The 22197-nt window shown below is 40.4% G+C and overlaps 1 protein-coding gene across 4 annotated transcripts in view; it reads right to left on the bottom strand.

Moving 5' to 3' along the window:
* The window catches only part of ZNF462 (zinc finger protein 462), a 155732-nt gene that overhangs the window by 92362 nt on the left and 41173 nt on the right, over positions 1-22197 (bottom strand). For all 4 annotated transcript variants that reach the window (XM_056117031.1, XM_056117032.1, XM_056117033.1 and 1 more), the window contains exon 2: positions 92-341. In XM_056117031.1, the coding sequence (XP_055973006.1) occupies positions 92-311 (220 nt within the window). In that variant the 5' untranslated portion in view covers positions 312-341. The remainder of the gene's footprint in view (positions 1-91; positions 342-22197) is intronic.

The raw sequence follows: 22197 nt of genomic DNA, 5'->3' as shown, positions 1-22197 counted from the left end.
GAAGCCAGGCCTATCAAGAATTACGGCTGAAGACAAAAATGGATGACAGCGATGAAATCCATCTGATATCTGGAATTTAATATAGATTTACCTGATAAATCCTCTGCAATAGCAAATTCATCTTTTATAGAAGAAAATTCCACCTCTGTTTGATTACTGGCATTCATAGACCCGGACCGTGGCTCATTCACATTGTCTTCAGCAACATCAGTGGGCTGCAGAAAGGCCGTGTGGACATCCTGAATGTGCGCCTTGAGATCTTCATAAGATGGGGCTCTGAAGTCACAGCCATCGCACTGAAGCACCTCCATGATCAGGGTCTAACCTCTCACATTAGGAACCTGTGGCAAAGGCAGAGCAAAGCGCCGTAAGACACGTACTAGTGGCATACCCCAAGCCAATGGGGCTATGGGTCCATTCATAGGAAAAAACTAATATAGACATATATCTCTCACTGAACTTTTGCCAGTCAGAAAATTAGATCAAGGAAGACCATTGGGCATAATGATGTCCTAGACTTCATAACTTCAAAGGGGAAGTTAAACACGAAGATAAACTTTTTCTAGACTGATATATGTTCAAATGCTAATTGTGAAGGAAACTTGAAAGGTTTTAGCAGTTTCTGGATAAATTTCTTACTTAGTTTGACTTTGGTTCTGATCTGGACTTCAGTTTAAACTAGAACCCTCTCAGAAGGAAAGATGTCTCTAGAAAAGGTAAGACAAAGTTCAATCTCCATGAGCCATTCTAACATTAAAACATTTAATGCTGTATCACCAATTGGTGAAATGGTATTGATTCTCAATATAGTGGTAGAGAGCTTTTATTGTACCTCTTATTATTTTAATATCATAACTGATATATGAGGTATACCTCTTTCCTGCCTTCCCCAGTTAAGTTGGATTGCTTTTTTGTGCTTTTTTTCCTATGAGCTAAATGGTTATTTGCTCTTTTACTACCTACCAATTATAATCTAACAGCTTCTCCAATCTAATTAGGTCATAAAATATTTCTCATGAGATTCTCAAACAACCAAGTTTAGATGACAATCCAGTTTCTAGTTTCAAGTTGAACGTTGGTTCTTCCATTTACATTATGGCAACAGATACTTGCAGTTGTGAAGAGGGGCTTCTAAGTCAAGACTTTTCTTCTCTTCTTTACACAATCGGAGCATATACTTGAACAAAAAGTGGTGAACTAGGGGTGGAGAATAGAGTCAAACTTGCTCAGCTACATTTATCCTGCTATAAAACACTTGACTGAATTCCATAGATACCTTCCCACTAATTCGGTGGAAAGCTTGACCATGGACAAGACAAAACTGTGTCGGGAAGACGCAGTCTATCTTAACTGCATGAACTGAGTGGATATAGCCACTGGTTATCTTCATGAGGGAGTTACCTCACCAAGCTCACTGCAAATGCTACTGAGTCATAGCAATCTAGAACCAGAGGTCCAAGAAACTAAACCTGCAGCCAAATCTTCCTATTTATTCTAATAGCAGCATCCTCTCCTTTAATAGCCAGAGAGGAATGATTTCTGCAGGAGCATTCAAGTCAAGCCATAGGTCACCGGGGTGAGAGGAACCAGGGCAGTAGGATTTGCTGTGGAAGATTGCCTGAGAGCCTGTGAACGGAACTTCTGGCCAGTCCTGCTCTGGTCAGAGTGAGCTGGCAAGAGGGAGACATGGATATCTGCCTCTTTCTTTCACCCAGTAATTTATCCCTTTTTTCTTTCAATAAGCATCAGGCGGGGCACCAGAGTCTTTTCAGTGAAGGCTCACTATTCCGTAGACACGCGCTTCAGTGTCAAAGCACCAACCCAAATTGTGTGGAAGAGGTTGCTATCAGCTTAGGATCAAATTACAGCAGACACTGAGGCCCCACCCCACTTCTCCTTTCGCACAGTCCATTAGACCTGAAAACAAATTTTTCCATGGTGCAGACGACTCCTGCATTTAGAACACTTCACAGAAAAAAAAAGCAGATCATCCAGTGTGCACTCCCCATCACCCCCCTCCCCCCCACCCCAGCTTAGCCCTTTCATCTCAGCCAAACAAGCCACAGCTCTGCTGAATGTGTTTATCACACTTTGAAGAGATAGGAGCTCCTGCGTCACTGAAGCTCTAAGACTCACTAAGCTGCCCTAGTCCTCTGAGCTTCAGAAGCAGCCATTTTAGCTCAGAGCTTCTCCTCCGTGCACAACATGGCTTCTCTGGGATTCTGCTAGGCTGGCGATCAGAAAGGAGCTGAAGAAGAGCAGGCTCCTCCCAACAAAGAATGAACTGTTTTCATTGCTTTCTGAAAACGTAGCACCTTTCTCCTCCTCAAATGTCATTCACCCAGATCTCCGAAGGTTCTTTTATCCCATGATTGATATGCTGGTTCATGCATCCCAACAGAGCTCGCTCGTTATTATGGTAGGATCCTTCCTGGACCAGGCTCGGTTCTACAGCAGGATTTGGGGGTTGGAGGGGGGAAAGGGGGAGACCTTCCATAATGCCTTGGCTTCTTAGGAGTCGTCCTTCCACACACAGAAGACATACCATCCAATCCTGCTTGCCAGATTCCAAAGTCTAATGACCTTTGTTAATCACCAGCCAGTCTGTCTGCATCAGCAGACCCTGCCAACAGACACACCCTTCAACACAAAGGCCGTAGCTATTCCTTTTAAAAGAGGTTCTCTGAAAGCTCCATTGTGTAGCAGAGAGGAAAACAAAATCTCTTCCCTTCAAAACTTCAAGCCTTTAGAAATAATGCAACAAAAGGCTTTCTACTGTGTCTTTTGGAAAGTTTGAGCCTAGTTGGCACAACATTCACAAAAATGATGCTTCTGCCCACGAAGAGCAGGGCACCTCCAGCATTAAGTCATCACCCAGACATGAAATTCATCACTCGATGCCATTCTCTAATATCTAGGGGTCTTTGGAAATCGTTGTCAAGGATTCTCACTTTGCTGGATGCAAACACAAACCAAGAGTCTCCTTCCTTATTGTGTTACCGAGGAGATGAAAGGGTTATGAGAGCCGGGGGAAAACAAAAAAAGACACTGATTTGGAAAAAGAAGAGATGATGAAAGTGATTTCCTAATGGGTTCTAGCTTTAATGTTGTTGCAGTCTCTACCTCAAAAACAGCTCAGAGTCTTAGAAGAGGTTAATCTCCAGGCGGCTGCAGAGAACCAGCATCAGATACAGCTGAATGGCCTTCAATTTGATGTCTGCACCAAGCCTGGAAATGAGGAGGTCACCTCCTTTGAAAGCCATTTTACCTTTGTGTACACATTTCACCTAAAGAGTCTGACAGAAGAGGAAAATAGAAGCTGCTGGTACGGCCTCAATAATCAAAGCACCTGAAGGTGATGTGTTTGAGCGAGGACACACATGGACAAGGAGTGTTAGTGAAGGGAGCAGGGACAGGGAGAGACAAAGGAAATGGGCTTGAGGATGACCCACCCATCCACCAATGAGCACACTGTTGCAGCAGATGGAAAAACCTTTGTGACACTAACCATAACTCGGGGTGGGGGGGGGAGATGAGCACGAAGTGTCTTTTTGACTTTTTGGGTCACACCCGGTGATGCACAGGGGTTATTTCTGGCTCTGCGCTCAGGAATTTCTCCTGATGGTGCTCGGGGACCATACGGGATGCCAAGAATCGAACCCAGGTTAGCCAGGTGCAAAGCAAATGCCCTACCCACTGTACTGTCACTCCAGCCCCAAGTGCCACATTGTTGACCTCTTCATCAACCCAGAAGTACAACAATCCTGAGATGCTCAATAAGATGCCGATCTGCTATTCCTTTATGATTTTATACTAAAATCCTGAATCTCTGATCTGCTGATATCATTAAAACAAATACCATGATGGTGAGATTAAGCAGTGGACTTTTTTTTTTCTCCTCACTGACCAAATATCAGCAAGATCAAAAGCAGAAGAGGAAGAGCTACTGAACTCACTAAAAGGAAATGCTCCTTCAAAAGGTCATGAGATGGATATACAGTTCAAATGTACACCCGACCCATCTCCTGTCCCTCGGCTCAATGTTGCCACGACTCTCAAGGCCAAACAGGTGTTGGAGGATAATTAGACTAAACACCACCGCCCACAAGGCTGCCTGTTAGGTGTATGTGGATCCATTTTCAAACCACCCAGTGTCTAATGTGATTAGTCTTCTTAACATAAAACCCCTCCACCATTCATATTACTCATGCCTTTCACTCCTATTTATCTCTAGTGGTGGGTTTGTTCAATGGCACTTAAACTTTGGGGATTTCCAAATGAATGGTTTAGGGAAGAAACCCCCAATCCAAATCCCAGATCTAACCAGTTTCTAAAGATACATTTAGAGAAAATGTCAAGGAGTTGTTTCTTTTTTTTCCTTTTTGGGTCACACCCAGCGCATGGGGGTTACTCCTGGCTTTGCATTCAGGAATTACTCCTGGTGGCGCTCAAGGGACCACATGGAATGCTGGGAATCGAACCCGGGTTGGCTGCATGCAAGCAAATGCCCTACCCACTGTGCTATCACTCTAGCCCCTCAAGGAGTCTTTTTAAGATGAAACAGATACAAGGGGGCAGGGGTGGAGGAGACATTATGAACATAGGCTACACTTTCCCAATTCTGTGCTCACAATTCCAGGACGGCCTCAGTTTCCTTCCTGTGAAGGCGAAAAGAGGCCAATTACAGCTCAATCTCATATCCGTCCAGCTCCATGACCAGGCATAATGGGGGGCGGGTGCTGTTCTGGAGGTCTCAGAGTGAATGTCCTTGCCATCCTGCCAACATCAACCCTGTCTGGGGCCAGCTTGGAGAATACTCCACTTTTTAAACCTACCTGGCCAGGAAAACCACGTGGTCTTCAAGCCAGAGTCCTTTCTCCCAATTAATACACAGAGACCTTGCCTGGATCTAACTTGTTCTTTGAGGCCAGGACCGCAGCTTAGAAATAACTGTGAAGCACCTCAGCCTCAGTGATCCAGTGGCAACTAATTAACGACAAAGCCTTGGAGAAATAGAACCAGAAGCACCATGAGGTACTGCTTCTCTGTCCACTCCAGAAACCTAGTTTCTAAGACACTGAACTCCCCAGTTCTGAATCACAGTTCTAATAAAAGGCTTGGGTGCACACCTGTTGTTTGTGCTTTTCTTTCCTTTCCTACGAATGGAAAAACCAACTGCCCAAGGACCCAAGCAAAACGCATACAGGTTGGAAGAACTCAGCGAGAAAATCAGAAAAACCAGGAACGTAAGGAAGAGTCCACAGTATCCGGAGATGAGAGACTAGTGATTTAATGAGGTCAGAGGTTTGTAAAGTGTTTTGGAAGGTCCATGGACCATGTTTGAAAGGAAGAAAGAATTTTATGCTTATGGAAAACTAGGGGGAAGTCACCTATGATTCTGTGAATGCTAGGATATGACTTTTAGCAATAAACCAGGGAGGGTTTATGTCAAGCCTTCCTAAACCTTTTCTACATGTGATCCCCTGAAACCTGAGGAAATTTTTACATGCCTCAGGCACACAAATCAAACATTTCTGATAATCTAATAATAATAACGAACTTTATTTCAAAACAAACTTTTAAGATCTTTTCCCACATTCAGTTACACAACCCACCATTTAAGAGGCGGGTTCGAGATCACTACTAATTATTTACTTTTGCCATACTCAAAGTAGAAAATCTAATTTAAAAATCATGCCAAGCATCTTTCCAAACAGCACAGACTGAAAATGGAGGCAAAGTCTCCTTTAGGAAACAGTACCAGTAGTTACAGAATCACAGTTTAAAAGTGCAAACATAGACTCTCTCTCCCACCCTCTCTGTGAAATATTCATTTTTTTAAGTCTTAATTTTAATGTTGGCATGGGTATGTGTCTTCCAAATTAACAGGAACTCTCTACTAAGGTATACTTCCTCCCTTCTGAATTAAGTACAGATGATACAAAAATTGTCCCCAGGTTATTGTTTTTTTAAACAAGCAGCAAAATAAAACCAACAAAGAATTTCCCACAAGTTACCTTCATCGATCCCACAGTATTTGGTGCTACTATAGATCCCAGCTTCCCATGTGGTGTCTTCGAATGTCCTATCAAATGTTTACACTGTTTGCTACATGATCTAAGCAGTTCTGTGTACTCTTGGCAATTCACCACACTAATGAAAGGTTTAACATATCAGGGAGGATAAATAATTAAGGAATTCAGAAGGGAGACACAGCTGTTCTTCAAAACCAAATTTTCAGAAGAGAAAGGATTAATTTGCAGTCACATATGTAACCCCCAATAGGAGACTGAATTTAAACAGTAGCTGTGAAATACCAGGAGACCTTCCCAATGCATGTGGCCTCAGTTCTATGTGGTCCATTGGAGTCGGGGGCGGGGGGTGGGGGTGGCGGGAGGGGAAGATAGAGGCAGGGGAGGGCGGGGATGGGGGGAAATGACTTGGTAACAGAAATACCAAGTCTGAAGCAGGCAATCTGCAGGTGAATAACCCAGTCACCATCTGGACAAAAATGTTGGTGTTCAGATGATCTCATTTTAGCTGCTTCCCTGCAAAAAAGTTTGCAAGTATCACAGGGCAGGCTGGAGTGTGATGTTTCATATCAGCTGCCTCGGGGATCATCATTCAAATGAGATGAGCAGCTAGCATTATAATCCAAGTGACTAAAACAAAAAGTTTGATATGTAAATAAGAGGCGACTCTGGTGGAGTGACCTGTTAGGAAAGCAGGTAGTGTGTGTCTAATACAGAAAGAGATAGTACATAGCTTCTGGAAAATTCATGCATTCCTTTGCAATGATATAAGGCTAATTGAGGCCAACAGGCCAATAGGCAGTCTGCCAGCTCTCCTGTCCTTAGAAAAGGAAGCTTGTGATTTGAACAAGGAGATAAAAGAGGAGAGAAGGGGCAAGGAAAGAAAGGGAGGAAGCAGGGTGGTATCTTGGTAGCTTTAGACTTCATTGTCTGTAAAGGGGAACCTGAGGGTCACCAGATAATTCTAATTCTAAGAAGAGCCCTGACAATACTCCCCTTGAGAAACCAAGCAAGACAAAGATGCATCCCTGCATAAAAAAACCTCCAAATGCCACCAGGACCCAGGACACCCCAGCTTCTCTTGTCCTTTCCAGTCATGGAAAACCGTTCTGGGTTATGACTGAATTCACTGAAACATCACAGGTTCATCAGCAAGTTCTTTGGAAACTTTGAAGCCATTCTTGCCTGAGCATTCAGAAGGAGGAAACTGATCTATCCAACATCAAACCTCACCCAAATGGCAGAGCCAGAAAAAAAAAAAATCATGTTTTTTTCTTTGTAGTCTCTTCAGAATGCTGGCTGGGTTTCCACAGCCTCTTTTCAAACTACAAGAACTCTCATTACAAAAATTGTAAAATTAAAGGGAAGGTACAGATAGGCTGCTGGGTCTTCATTACAAACTGATTAAGACACAGAGCAAGCAGAAGCTGTCTGTCGGCAGAGCGTGTTCCACATCAGGGTAGACCAAATCATGGCAGCACCTTTTCTGCACGTCTCCAAACCAGACCGACACCCATTCCTCACCCCTTAACTCCAGTCTTGGAGGAACCTTCGCCATAACTCTTCGAAAGAATCCAGCCAACCTCACAAATCCAAATTCTAAATCGAATTCGGGGATTCAATCCAGAAACATGTTTAAGAATCTATGCTGTTCACCACCACTCAGTCAACCCCCCAAAATGGGTGGTTGTTGACTTATAGAGGGAGGAAGGAGGAAACTTTCATAGGAACTTTTTATCTAAGAGAGGAGAAAAAGCCCACCTCGGTGGTGAAAGTGTCCGTGAAACCACAGTCTGATCCTTCTTAAAACTTGAACATTGCTTTGGTTTTATTTTTCACCTTTTCCCCCCAAAAAAGTGTTTATTTATTTATTTTTTAATTGAAACATAGATACTGCTTTGTGCTCTGTGACTTTTTTTAGAAAATTCCGGAAAGTCACTTTCTTTTCATTTTTAATTTGGTTTTTGGGTCACATCCAGCAATGCTCAGGGATTACTCCTGGCTTTGCACTCAGGAATCACTTCTGGCGGTGCTCAGGGAACCACATGGGATGTCAGGAATCAAATCCAGATGAGCCGTGTGCCAGGCAATCACACTACTTGGTGCACTATCTCCAGTCCCTCTTTTCTTTTGTGAAAAATGTTATTGAGATTCTGTGGTATACAATACTGTTAATAATGGTCTTTCTCACACATAATTTAACACCAGGCCCATCACCACTGTATCCACCTCCCTCCCCCAAGGAAACCAAAGCCCCCCTCTTTCAACTCTGTCTCCCACCAAATCAATTGTGTCTATCAGTTCTTTTGTATTGCCCTTGGCCCTTTGTTGCTACCTTGTCGTAAGCTTTAAAATCCCACATTCTGTATCTATCTCTTTCCTTCTCACTGATGTCAGTCAGCATGATAATCCTCTAGTTCCATTCATGTTGTTGCAAATGCATGACTTTGTTCTTAGAGCTGCATAGTATTCCATCATATGTGTGTGTGTATATATATATATATATATATATATATATTTGTATGTATTACAGAAAAGCCATTTTCATTGGAGGTTAATTATCCAAAATCTAGGGCAAGGCAATGAGCTATCTGGTTTAATTTCTTCTGTCTGATAAAACTGATTATATAAGACTAGCACCTGGGTCAGTCTGTCTCTCTCCCAACCATAATTCCTGATATCTCAACTATCCTGCCAAGATGAAAACTTGCAGGTTGCTTTCTAGAAAGGTAATCAATGTCTGAGCGTTTGTGTATCCTGAGCTCTTTCAAATCTTCCACACCAAGGCCAATGCCATTTCTTTTTTTCTCCTCCTGGCCCCTATCATAGAAGTCATTAGAAGGTTGTTCTTAATTCTTATTTGATTACTCTATTTTTTCCTTTTTTAAAAACATTTTGTTTTATAAGACAGTTCACAATATTTGATTACATTTAATATTCAAACACTAATTCCACCACCATAACACTTTCCCACCACCATATTTGGGACGTTTCCATCTCGAGCTCCACTGATTACTCTGTTAGTCAATTCAAAGCCACTGGTTTTCCGATAAACTCTGATACATCAAATTAACAGAATCTTGCAACAGAAAAAACATAGTAAGTGTTTATGTATAGAGGTTACAGATACCCCAGAATTAAGATTTCTTTAAAAGGTGGCTAAAGAATTTATTTTCTTTTATAATACCAATCTGTTTTCATTAAGTATACCTTTAAAATTCACTGTACCCCAAGAGTTTCTAATTAGAAAGTCAAGGCATTTTCTTGCCAACACAATAGTAGAATTTTATCACCACGTGCAAACACTAGAGTTCTCAGATACTTGGTCAAACCCCATGTTCCACAAATCCTTAATGATAAATCCCACCTCTGCCCAATAATCCTAAACTTTTCAGTTTATTCGTTAACTGTTTTATTTTTTTAAATGAGAAGGATACAGAAATGCTTTGCCAGCAAATGAAAGAATCTGTTCCCAGCAGGTGTGATGACTCTGCCTGCCGTTTTCACCTTGAGCATGTCTTTCCAGGCCTTTCTTTTTTGGATCACACCCAGCAATGCTCAGGGGTTACTCCTGGCTTTGCACTCAGAAATTGCTCCTGGCAGTGCTCAGGGGACGATATGGGATGCCGGGGATCGAACCCGGGTGGGCCGTGTGCAAGGCAAATGCCCTACCCGCTGTGCTATCGCTCCGCCCCCTCCAGGCCTTTCTTTTAGATTAGAATATGAAGTTCAACTTTTTTTGTACAAAGGGCATGTTTCTACATGACTTCCTTCTCATATCTTGAAGATTTTTTTCCAAGATAACTCACTCCTCTTTTGATTAGTATTCAAAGACAAATGCCCATTGTTGTAAGGTAGACTCATCATCTATCTAGGTTCAAGGTTTTATCCTCCAAAGAGCTTACCCTGAAAACTTCCTACTGGCAGTCACACACCTCAACTCACCTCCATGAAATGCAAGGTTCTTCTAACCTATGTTATCCAAAAGAAGTAATCCCAATGTGGAACTTTTGGTCAACAACTCCCACCCCAACTCCCACTTAGGAGTATTTGGCAAAATCTGGTGCTACTTTGAACGAGCCCCACTGGTGAAAGATGTTAGTGGCAACCAATGAATAGAGGCCAGGATGCTCCTCAGCATTTTCCAATGTACAGAAGAGTGTCTGTCCCACCAAAGAATGGTCAAGCCCAAAATGTCATTAGTGCAGAGGATGGAATCCTCTCACAAGTGGCCTCTTGAAATTTCTGCCTTTCTAAATTCTCTATTGAGTTCTGGCTGGGGAGTTTCTGGTCTAAACAATCACCAAGTTCTCTTTCCCAGCCCAAAGACTTTATGATTTTGTGGTTCCACATGATCTTAGCATCCTTTATGTTCTATATCATAAGTTTTCAGTTCTCTTTTGATTTGCAGTTTCCTAAAAACTCTTCACGAAATATCCAAGATGAAGGCACATGACAGGTCCCTCTTTTGTCATAAGGCTTTTGCATTGTTAAATGTCCTGTGGGCTTCAGGTCTGAGTTCCCTGTTTAAGCACGTATCTCCAAATAAATTTTCTAAATAAAAATACAGCATGTATTTTCTACTTTCATATATGTGAAATTACCTCCTAAGTAATGAGGCCTGAGGCTACTCAAAATTGCCCTTCAAAGGACAAGTAATGTGTCCTTTTTGGTTCCAAAAATCCCCAGGGACCAGTATTAGTTTTGATTATAAAATCTATGGTACAAAGGAATATATGCATGCTTTCTCTCCAGAGGAAAATTATTCAGTGGTTCCAACTCAAACTCAGTTAAACATAACCAGTTCCAGAGGGCCTCCATGACTAGAAAAACAAAACCAACAGTGTTAAATAACATGACCCCCCCCCTCCAACTAATGAAGCGCAAGAAACCACATCACAGTGATTATCTGACTTTGGATATACTAGGCTTTCTTAGCTTCTGCTTATCCTTGATATTTGACTAATTCCACCCTCCTTTTCCTCATCGTCCAGAGGAAGGGAGGTGGAGGGGTGGGGTGTTCTGGTTGCATCATTCCACCAACATAGTTATAACACCGCTAAGCTACCCTGAACTGATATGACACCTAGAATCATCACTTGGGGCTACATGATTTTTCATTTAGTTGCATTCCCTCCGCAAAAACCCTTTTTAGTCTTGTCTGCAAAGATTCTGGAAAACCTCAAGAACAATTCCTATCTATAGCTCAAAATTGCATTAACCATTTTCAAGGGAGGAAAGGAAAACCAACTTAGGAGGGAGCAGAGGTTTCTCTTCTTCATTTCCTTGAAAATTCTGAAACAATATTCTTTCTGCTCTCATTATATCCACTCTCCAAGTTCATTAACTCTAGACACACAATGTTCATTAACAACGAGAGCCTAAAGACCACGCAGTGCAATCTGGCCCAATAGTCTCATGTTTCAGACAGCCAAATGAAGGTCTCAAAAAAATAAGGCTTTTGGAACATAAACTCTGAAGCCAGAAAAAATAAATCTTTCAGCAGTTAAAGACTCTCTATAAATATTATTCAAGTTCATTAAATAGCAAGTCATATTTATCCATGCCCCATATCATCCTGATGACTGAATCTTCACTGGAGATGCAGAATCTAGAATAAGTCCCAGCATTTCTTCTGCTCTGAAAAATTCATTCAGGAGTGCTACAGAAAAGGTGCAAAATACATGGTCTGCAGTTTGCCTGTTCAACGATCTTCTTAGGCATGCAAGCAGTGTATTCATTCTTTGGAAAAACATTTGGGAAGACTGAAAGTTGCTGACAAAGGTATACACAGAAGAACAAGGGCTATAACACTGAATTATCTCTCCTCAGAATCCAACCTCATGAAATCAGAACAAGGTTATGCCGTTGCTTTAAGCCTGCCAAATCTACCCCACGAGAAACATCTCTTGTTTCTTATGGAAAATGCGCTCCGTGAACAAAGCCACTGAAGGGGCTGGCTGAGGAGGGCGAGGAGTCTTTGCAAATATCAGGGTCAATTCATTCAGTTAAATGGAAAGGTGGCCAGTGAGTCCTTACAAAGGTATGTCCAGGAAGCCACCTTCTCATGGTGAAACAGAAAGTCGCTCAGGCCAATCATTCTAGAATACTATTGACACCAGATACATTGTATGTATGTATATCTTGAACCAAAAGCTTCAAGTTATATAGCACATTTGGAAACCTAGGACCATTTAGAATATTTTACAAAAATTTCCCTTTATCTTTTATTCATCTCTCAATAGGTAGATTCTTTCTTTATCCCTTATTTATCCATTCATCTAGTAGACATGCATACTCATTCATTGAATATTAAAAAAGGAAAATATATCAGAAAGTCTAGAAACCATCTGTAGCTTTTCAAATATTTTACATAAGAGTCTCATAAGGACTGCTTAATGAAAAGAATGGCTTAGAAATGTGAAAGATGCTACGATCTTTGTGCCTGATCATGCTTTTCCTCCCTGTCAAATATTTTTCCTTCAAAACTGTACCTGCCACAGAGGCAGGAAGTGTGGTGGGGTGGGGGTGTTGGGGGTGGTGGGTGGGACACTGGGAACAATGATGGTGGAAAATGTGCACTGGTAGAGGGATAGCTGCTTAAGGATTGTTTGACAGAAACGTAATCATGAAAGTTTATAACTGTATCTCACGGTGATCCAATAAAACTTCTTAAAAAATCTTTCATTCAATATGAAGGTCCTTATCATTTCCATCCTTCAAGACGACGGCTCTGAAATTGAAGTCCCTAGACAAGCAGGATCAACAAGGGCATGAATTTTCAGGAAACACATATTCTTACATACCGTTCCAGATTTCAATGAACCCGAAACTCTAGGAACAGAGTCCTGTCCTGTTTGCTTGTTTGTTTGTTTTTGTTTCGTAACAAATCTTCAAAGTGATTCTGAATGCCCCCACAAGTTTTATGATTAAGATCAAATATTCTCTATGTGGGCCAGAGACATAGCACAGTGAGTAGGGAGCTTGCTTGGTACATGGCCAACCTGGGTTCAATTCTGGGCACCCCAAATGGTCCTCTCAAGTCCACCAGGGATGATCTGAGCATTGAGTCAGAAATAAGCTCTGAGCACTGCTTGGGTGTGACTCACAATTCCCTTCTTCTCCCCCAATTCTATATGAATAGTCCCTGAGACCTCCAGCTAGAATGGTAAGCCCTTTCTCCATTTCACTTCAAATCCTATTATAATACTGCTAATATATTAAAGTAATGAAAACTAAGCAGTATTAAAGGACCTAGACTTAAAGTCTTTAAAGGACATCTAATTTCAATGAATGGGAAAATGGTATGCTGCAGAGTCAACATCAGAAGAGAAGAATATGCTAGTATGAGTGAGAAAGAATTACTTTCTGTAAAAAAGTTTACATAGATGGAGGCTGGAGAGATACTACGGCAGGTAAGGAACTTGCCTTTCACACAGTCAACCTGGGTTCAAGCCCCAGCACCCCATATGGTCCTCCAAGCATAGAGCCAGGAGTAAGCCCTGAGCACTACAAGTTGTGGCTCCTTCCAGAGTATATACTGAGCAGGTAAGTGCTAGTCCTGATATTCATTTCTACTGAAAAACTACAAAATATGATACAACTTAATTTTCTTGCTAAGATGGAATATAGTGATCCACAAAGGAAAGTACTGGAGCATTATACACAGAAAACAATGACTTGGGGCTGGAGCAACAGAACAACTGGTAGGGCCTTTGCCTTGCACATGGCCAACCAGAGTTCAATCCTCGGTACCCCACATGGTTCATTGAGCCCACCAGGAGTGATCTCTGAGCACAGAGCCAGGAATAACATCCTGGTCCAACACCCACCCAAGAAAAGAAAAAAGAAAAGAAAAGAAAAGAAAGGAAAAGAAAAGAAAAGAATGAGCAATGAGCTGAATAAATTCTCAGGACCCTGTACCTTTACATGTCAGGAGACTTTGGTGACAATCAAAAATATTAGAAAAATTTCCAAACTTTATTTGAATATGACACTAAAGGGAGAATGCAAGTTTAAATACACAGCTAGGTCATTAGAAAAAAACATGTTTTTGAAAATCCCTCAAAAAAAGACTATGTAGTAAGCTAACCAAGGAACTTTCAGAAGCCATTTAGGTGGCTGCTGTATTAAATTCTAGGTTAAAGCATAAAGAAAAGCATAAAGAAAAAAAATTTAAAGTTTTGCCACCCCTTTTATTTTTTTCGTTGGCTTTTTGGGGCGTACCTGGTGGTGATGCTCCTGGCAGTGTTCAGGGGATCATATGGGATTGGCCATGTGCACGGCAAACAAAACACCCTACCTACTGAACTATGGCTCTGGTCCCAGGCCACACCTCCTTAGATAGCCTCAAAACCAAAAGCAGAACTTCAAGTAGAATTTGAGTTTAGAGATAAAATTTATCAACTGTGACCTCTAGCAACCTAACAAAGATTCTTGTAGACTACTAAAGGGTGTTGAAAAAAGAAAGAAAAAAAACTTAAACTTGAGCTCTTCAAAGTGCAATTAGCAGGACTTACGGAAAGTTAAAGAGATAGCACCTTCATTATTTGGGTGCCAGAAAAAGTTGAGGTGGATATGTCTCAAGTGAAGAAAAAGAAAGAAAAAAAAATGTACCGAGGAGGAAAATAGTAACAGAAAGAAACAGGGCACTGGGTCAGAAAGGCAGTACAGGAGGAAAGGTACCTGCCTTACATGTGGCCACTATAACACAACCTGGATTGATATCAGGCACTGAATATGGAACCCAAACAAGGACAGGGTTCACTCCTGAGCGGAAAGTGAGGAACAGTCGTAGGCTGAAGTTGTGTGTAGCCCAAACCCCATCATCATAGAATGGGAAGGTAGAAGGGAAGGACGGAGGGATTGATGGCGGAAATGGAGGGAGGGATAATTCAAATGCTAGAGTATATGCCTGGTATGCAGGAGATCCTTTCTGAGTTCCGTATAGGCACTACTCATCATGAACATCTGAGGCTACTACACTGGTGACCCCCAAACACACTGGGCCTGGGCAGCACATTCATTTTTTTATAGTGGGTTAGTTATTGCAGGGAGTGGCCCCAGGCCCTACTTGAGAGCCCTCCATCCCAAGACAAAGAAGGTATGGAAGAGATCATGAATAATTTCTGTTTTAAGGAATGATGCACAGAAGAAAATCATCTGTAACAATTAGCAAAGATACTTTAAAAAAAAAAGATATTTTAAAGGAAGAGCTCAAAGATAAGATGATCAGACATCAGGATGAGATGAAAGGGAAGCTCACAATTGAAAGAGCTGGCAACAGAAATAGTATCACTGCATAAGCAATAAACATAGTAAAGTAATACGAGGTAAAATCCACAAACCAAAAACATAGCTGATGATGTAGAAAAGAGCCATCAAAAAGTTACACAAAATAAAGTACAATACAGGTAGATGAAAGCAATAGAGAAGATGACAGATAAGATGGTTTAAAAATAGAGATCCAACTCAGAGATAAAAGGTATTCTAGAAGTATACAGGAAAACAAAATATTTGTGATAGAAAATAACTTAGCTAAAATGAAAAGAACATGTGATGTTCTGGGGAAAAAATAACAAAATTATCTAAATTGAGACACTTGATTAGAAGTTAGAGACCTTTCTCAATTAAAAAAAATTGGAGGGGCAGGAATGCAATTCATCATATTTCAATATCTGGTATGGAACTGATCCTCATACATGAATGAATGATGAAGTGGGTTGGGAAAATATATGTATTTCCCAACTGGGTTGGGAAAAAGAGAATGATGAACTGGGTTGGGAAAAAGAGACCATTGAATTATATAAAATCAAGATATCAAAAAAAGCTGTTAGAAAAGATGAAGTCATGAAATTTACATACAAGTGGTAGTACATGGAAAGTATCATACTAAGCGAAATGAGTCAGAAAGAGCTGGATAGACACAGAAAGATTGCATTCATCTGGGGAACATAAAGTAACAAAATAGAAGACTAACACCCAAGAGTGGCCGAGATTAGTACCAGGAATTTTGCTCCATGACTTGGAGGCCAGCCACACGTGCTAGCGGAAAAGGGAGCTCAGATAGAGAAGGGAGCACCAAATAAAGGGTGTTGGGAGGATCCTCCCAGGGTGGGAGAAGCATGCTGAAAGTAGACTATAGACCAAACATGATTGCCACTCAATGCCTCTCTTGAAAACCACAGCACCCAAAAGGAGAGAGAGAGAACGAAAGGGAATGCCCTGCCACAGAGGCAGGTAAGATGGGGGAGGGGGGTAGGTGGTGGGAGGGATACTGGAACCCATGGTGGTGGAAAATGGGCACTGGTGGAGGGATGGGTACTTGATCATTGTATAACTGAAACTCAAGCACAAAAATTTGTAAGTCTATAACTGTAACTCAAGGTGTTTCACTAATAAAAAATAAATAAATGAATAAATAAATAAGATATCAAAAAAACTAGGTGACAACAATGTGGGGAGAAAGTCAAAACTAGATAACAATCGGGTGAGGGGTAGGAGAAGCTAGGCAATCTGACTTTTTCAGAGACATTCCATGATACAAAGTCATACAAGTATATCTCTGTGTTTAAAAGATATCTCTATGCCTTGTTTTTAAAAAAATCAAGCAATATTGCAGTGGATGCACATGCTGATTCTCAGTACTATATACCTGAGACTTACAAAATGTTACAAATAAAATGAAAGAGAAATATAAGAGCATTCAGTACTGAAGTGAGCTTGCTATCGGTTAACAAAGTCACAGGCATTTTATAATCAATATTGTCAGGAAATAAAGCATTTACTAATTCTGAAATTCTGATCACTCAGTGATGTCCATCTAAGAGCAAATTTAAAATTGAGAGATGAAGAATAGCGAATTTAAAGGTTAGTAAGAGCTAAGTACTGAATCCATTCATGTTTACAATACAATGATCACAAAATAACATTCTGATCCCTAAAATCTAATAATTATAATAGCAAATAATTATTCAATATAGTCACTACAATAAAGATACATAGTACGAGGAGATAAACTGAGTAACCGAGTATAATAACAAAAAATACAGAGATGAGATTTACATAAATCTGGGGATTTTTTAAATAATATATTACAAAGAGAAAAACAGGTCATAATTTGTACTTACAATTCAATAAACTGGAGGATAGGAAAGAGAATGAAACAAAAAATTACGAACACTTGGAAAATTTTTATGGCATTTTTTAAACAGTTTCTGAAATAATCAGAAAAAAATTTTAAGGCACAACTGAAAAATGCAACTTTAGAATTACTGTCACCGTCACTGTCCTCCCGTTGTTCATCAATTTGTTCAAGCGAGCCCAGGAACGTCTCCATTGTGACTCTTGTTACTATGTTTGGCAGTTATTAATAAAATTTGAAGTCTAGCAAAAGCTGTACTTAGAGGAAATTTCATAGCTATAAGAAACCAAGAAGACATATTTCTTACAAATCAAGAAAGACTAATATTAATGAATTAAACATTTAACATAAGAAGAGAGAACAGGCTTCTCGAGTCAGTTTTCTCTCTTGAACATGCACTTCCTCTTTTTTTCTTCTCTTAACCAAAAAAAAACTTTCTAAACATATATAATTTAAAAATTGACTTTAAGAAAGGCTAACTAATAAGAAAACGAGGGAAGACTAAAACACACATACAGAAAATTAAGAATATGAAGGAAAAAATCCAAAAGGCTAAAAACCCTTCAGTTTAAAATTATTATAATTATAATAATAGTTGGGTTTTTATTTAATTTGATTTATTTTGGTGCCAGGAATTAAACTCCCAGCTGCATGAAGGCAAAGCATGAGATCTATCTCAGAAGTACATCCTCTGACCCATAATATTTAGGAATCTAGAGGTAATGGATGATTAGAAAACATATTAACAAAATGAAACCAAGAAGAAACCATAGCAATGGAAGATTAAGAAATAGTCAACACAACCAAGAGAGCTTTAAGAGCCTTAACTTAATCAGAAAATCAAATACATTTTAGAAATGATCTAAAATCTGAAGGATGAGTCTCACTGATTTCTCAACATAGATATTAAAGCTTACCTCAAACAGTAAGTAACAATATTAACAAGCAATCCAATGTACTTACAAATATTGAGGCAGGGCCAGAGAGATAATACAGCAGGTAAGACACAAGTCGTATCTTACACGTGGCTGACTTGGTTTCCAACCCTGGTACCACATATGGTCCCCCATCGCTAAGGAGTGATCCAAGAGCACAGAGCCAGAAGAAAGTCCTGATTACAGGCAGGTGTGGCCCCAAAATGTATATATATCAGGAGGGCTGGTGAAAATTTAAATGTAAATCCAAAAGCATATTACAAGAATATCCATGATCACTGTAAGGAAACAATATTTCAATACTAGAAAATCTATACTGTATCACCAAATGAAGTATGTGTGTGTGTGGGGGGGGGTGTGTGGAGATCTGATTAAACTGATAAAATTCAACTATTAAACTGATAAAATTCAAGATCAATATTTACCATTTCTAATAAAAACATTGATAGATATCTATGGATATCTTCATCTTGCTTAATAAAACACTAGAAAAATCCAAGTTAAAAAAAGATAGTTCACAGGGCTATTGTGGAGCTGGAGAGATAGGACAGCGGGTAGGGCATTTGCCTTGCATGCGGCGACCTGGGCTCCATTTCCAGCATCCCCTGAGCAGCTCCAGGAGTAATTCCTGAGTGCAGAGCCAGGAGTAACCCCTGTGCATCCCAGAGTGTGAAGCAAAAAAGCAAACACACACACACACACACACACACACACAAACAAAAAAGGCTACTGTGGGAGGCCTGATGTCAATCCTGTACAGCAAAATCCCTTTAGCATCTCTCCCAACCCCACATCTCTGCAAGGCCCAGGGAACAGCCCCAGGGCAGTGCAAGGTATGGAGCAAAAGGAGGATTATCACTCTCACTTAGCATTTTTATAGGAATAATAGCCAAAGCATTTGTACAAGAAAATGAAGGAATTAACAATTGGAAAAGTCATTCACAACTTGAGGGAGTTCCACAAAGCAAAGTCTGAAAGAGACAAGTGAAAATTTCTCCCATGTATGCAATATAAGGATTAAAATCACTGATGAGCAGGTAACACAAAATAAAGAGGGTCAGGGAAGAGGGAGCGTAGATCTAAGTTATCTACGTAAAAAGGGTTGGGGAAGTTAGGAGATAGGAGACGGTAAGGGACGTAAAAAAGGAAAACAGTGAAATCACATTGTGCCTTTCTAACCCCATGAGTCTGGTGCATGAGTTCAAGGTCAAGACTGAGCTAACAAAAATGGTCAAGTTTTTATTTCACAGGAGTTGACACACAACAGGCAAACACAATGCTCTATAGGCTTCTTCCCTTTATGTTGTCTTATACTTCTCTCCAAACAGCAGAATGTCTTAAAGATCACATGGAACTATTAGAACAACATCTTGTTGCTTCCTATTAAAATGGCTAAATGCAATAGCTTAGGTATATAACAATTACAGAAATGCCTAAAATTGATGTTGAAGGCTTCAAAGAGCTAGGAGAGGTCTTTGGAAAGACTGAAGTACTACCTGCAGACCAATGCTATCATAATGGCTGGGTTTATGAGACTACCCCATTAAGACAAGTAAGTAAGTAAAGTGAAGTAAAGGCCCTCCCGTTGATTGTCGATTTGCTCAAGCGGGCCCAGTAATGTCTCCATTGGAGACTTTGTTGTTACTGTGTCTGGCATATCGATCGATAAGACAAGTAAAGAATAAAATATATACTGGAAAAGTGATAGTTTCTCATTTTACAACATAAATTACCTGTCTGTCAGTCCAGGAGAATAAGACACATTTTCTATTTCATGATTTACACTGTTTCAACAAAACTTTGTTAACATATAAGACAATTATCAAATGTAAAATAGAGAAGTGATTTTGGTTATTACTTCAAGTTTACTTTATTAAATCAAGTTAGCAAGAATTCTGGCTCTTTTGATGACCCTGGCATACCATTTGGTACTGTCTTTAGGTTTTATAATGACTCCTTATTTTAATAATCTTGGGTGACCCACATCCAGTAATTTTTGCCTTGAGATCATGAAGATAATTTTTTAAAAGTTTTTTTTATTGAATCTCATGCAATAGAGCATTATAAAATTATTCATGGTTGCATTTCAGTCATACAATGTTCCAACACCCATCCCTCCACCAGTGTAATTTCCCAGCACCAGTGTCCCCAGTTCTCCTCCCAACCCTTCAAGCAACTCCCCACCCCAGCCTCCCTCTATGGCAGGCACCTCTCTTCTTCCTCTCTTTTTCTCTCTCTCATTTTAGGCATATGGCTTGTGATACAGATGCTAAAAGGTTATCATCTACATCCCTTTACCTGCTTTCAACACCTCTTGTCCAACTAGTATTGTCACAATAGACCCTCCTCTATCTTAACTAAGTTCCGTCTCCCATCATTGACTAACCACTGACCAGTTCTCCTGGCCTGTTTTTTTCTGGTCTTGGATATTAGTTTCATACTATTTTTTTCAATGTTCAACAAATGAATGCAGTCATTCTATATCTATCCCTCTATGAAGTAATTTTTAACCGAATCTATTTGCCTAGAATCAATTTTCAAGCAACAAGTATGCCACCCATACACTTCAAAGTCTCTTAGTTCTGTGACAATAAAGTTCCACTCTTTCTCATTCTTATAAGGAACTGAAGAGGACAGAAGGAAAACGGGAGAACAAGCTCCTGAAATAGAATGATGAAGCCCAAGCCCAACCCATGACCTTTTCTTCAAATCGACAGTTTTGGAATGGTCTATATCTGTGTTGTCTTCTTCCTATTCTGAGACTGGGAAACCTGCAAATTGAACCTGGGGAACCTGCATTTTGTTGCTGACAATAGCATGTTGGTCTGTCCTCCATATATTAGCCTCCTCCCCTACTTCCAGGAAGATCCCACCTGACAGTTATCCCTCTTCATTTTCAACTTGTCTCTGAGAACCAGCTAAGTCATTCCCATCTTAAACATGCTCTCATCCAAGAGGAGGCACATATCCGCCCCCCTCACTACATACGCTGCTTGCCTATCTTCTTCCCTAGGGAAACAACGCAAGTAGGGTCAATGCTGCCTGGAACTAAGACCCAATTCCATGATGAATGAGCTCTATGAATCTTGGAATTTTTTTTTCTGTTTTCCAAATCTCTATTTCCAAATAAGTCATCCAATTTTTTTTTTCTGTTTTCCAAATCTCTATTTCCAAATAAATCATCTAAATCATTCAAAGAAATTCACGTTTCATAGGGTTGCTGTGTGGAATAATCTGGATAATGAACGTAACACATTTGGTATAGTTTCTCGTAGAACAGAAAGATGTAATTATAATTGCCATCATTACTCTATATTTCCCCTTTTCATGGACAAACTGCTTTCATGCTCTCTATTTCCCCATCTTCTTCCTTGACTTTTGTAATAATGTTCTGCTAAAACAAATTCACCATGGCCAGAAACTATCTTTTTGGACTCATGAAAAACAGTTTTACTCCCTGTCTGCCTTAACCATTCTTCACCAACAGGGCTGACTGTCTTTCAGCAACTCTCTTCCCTGGATGCAAATGACTTCCCCATCTCTGGCCTCACCCAAAACCACTATTTCACATTCTTCCCTCAGTCTCAATGTAGAACTGATTTTCTCAATGTTTCCACCATTATTTGGGGACCGAACATTGCTGATGGGGATGAGAAACAATGTCCAGGGCACTGAGAATGCCTGGCAGCAGTCCTAATCTCTCTCTCTCTATAGGCTTGTAGGCTTATAACATCTCCTTTCCAACCCTCACCATTCCCATAAGCAGTGCTCCCATTGCTAGCAAAGAGAACACTGTTGGGGGAGGACTCATCCCTACATTAAACAGTTTTCCAGGCATCTCTGGGGCAGTCAGAAGTTCTTCTAGATGTGCCTGAATCTCCCAAGCATTTTCCACACCATCACCCTAGCGCCCATTTGCTCACATTGTACCGTGAATTCCTTGAAAAATGGGGACTGTTTACTGTTCAAATCTAGTCCTGGCCCACAAACTCGGGTTCTCTGGAAACTACACACTCTTCTGCCTCCACAGGAAATTGTAAATAAGCTTATTTTAAGTGCTAGAGGGAGATAATACAGGAATAAAGTG

Source organism: Sorex fumeus, unplaced genomic scaffold (assembly GCF_029834395.1).
Source record: "Sorex fumeus unplaced genomic scaffold, SorFum_2.1 ptg000034l, whole genome shotgun sequence".
In the NCBI taxonomy this organism is placed as follows: Eukaryota; Metazoa; Chordata; class Mammalia; order Eulipotyphla; family Soricidae; genus Sorex; species Sorex fumeus.
This window is presented reverse-complemented; position numbering and strand designations above follow the sequence as displayed.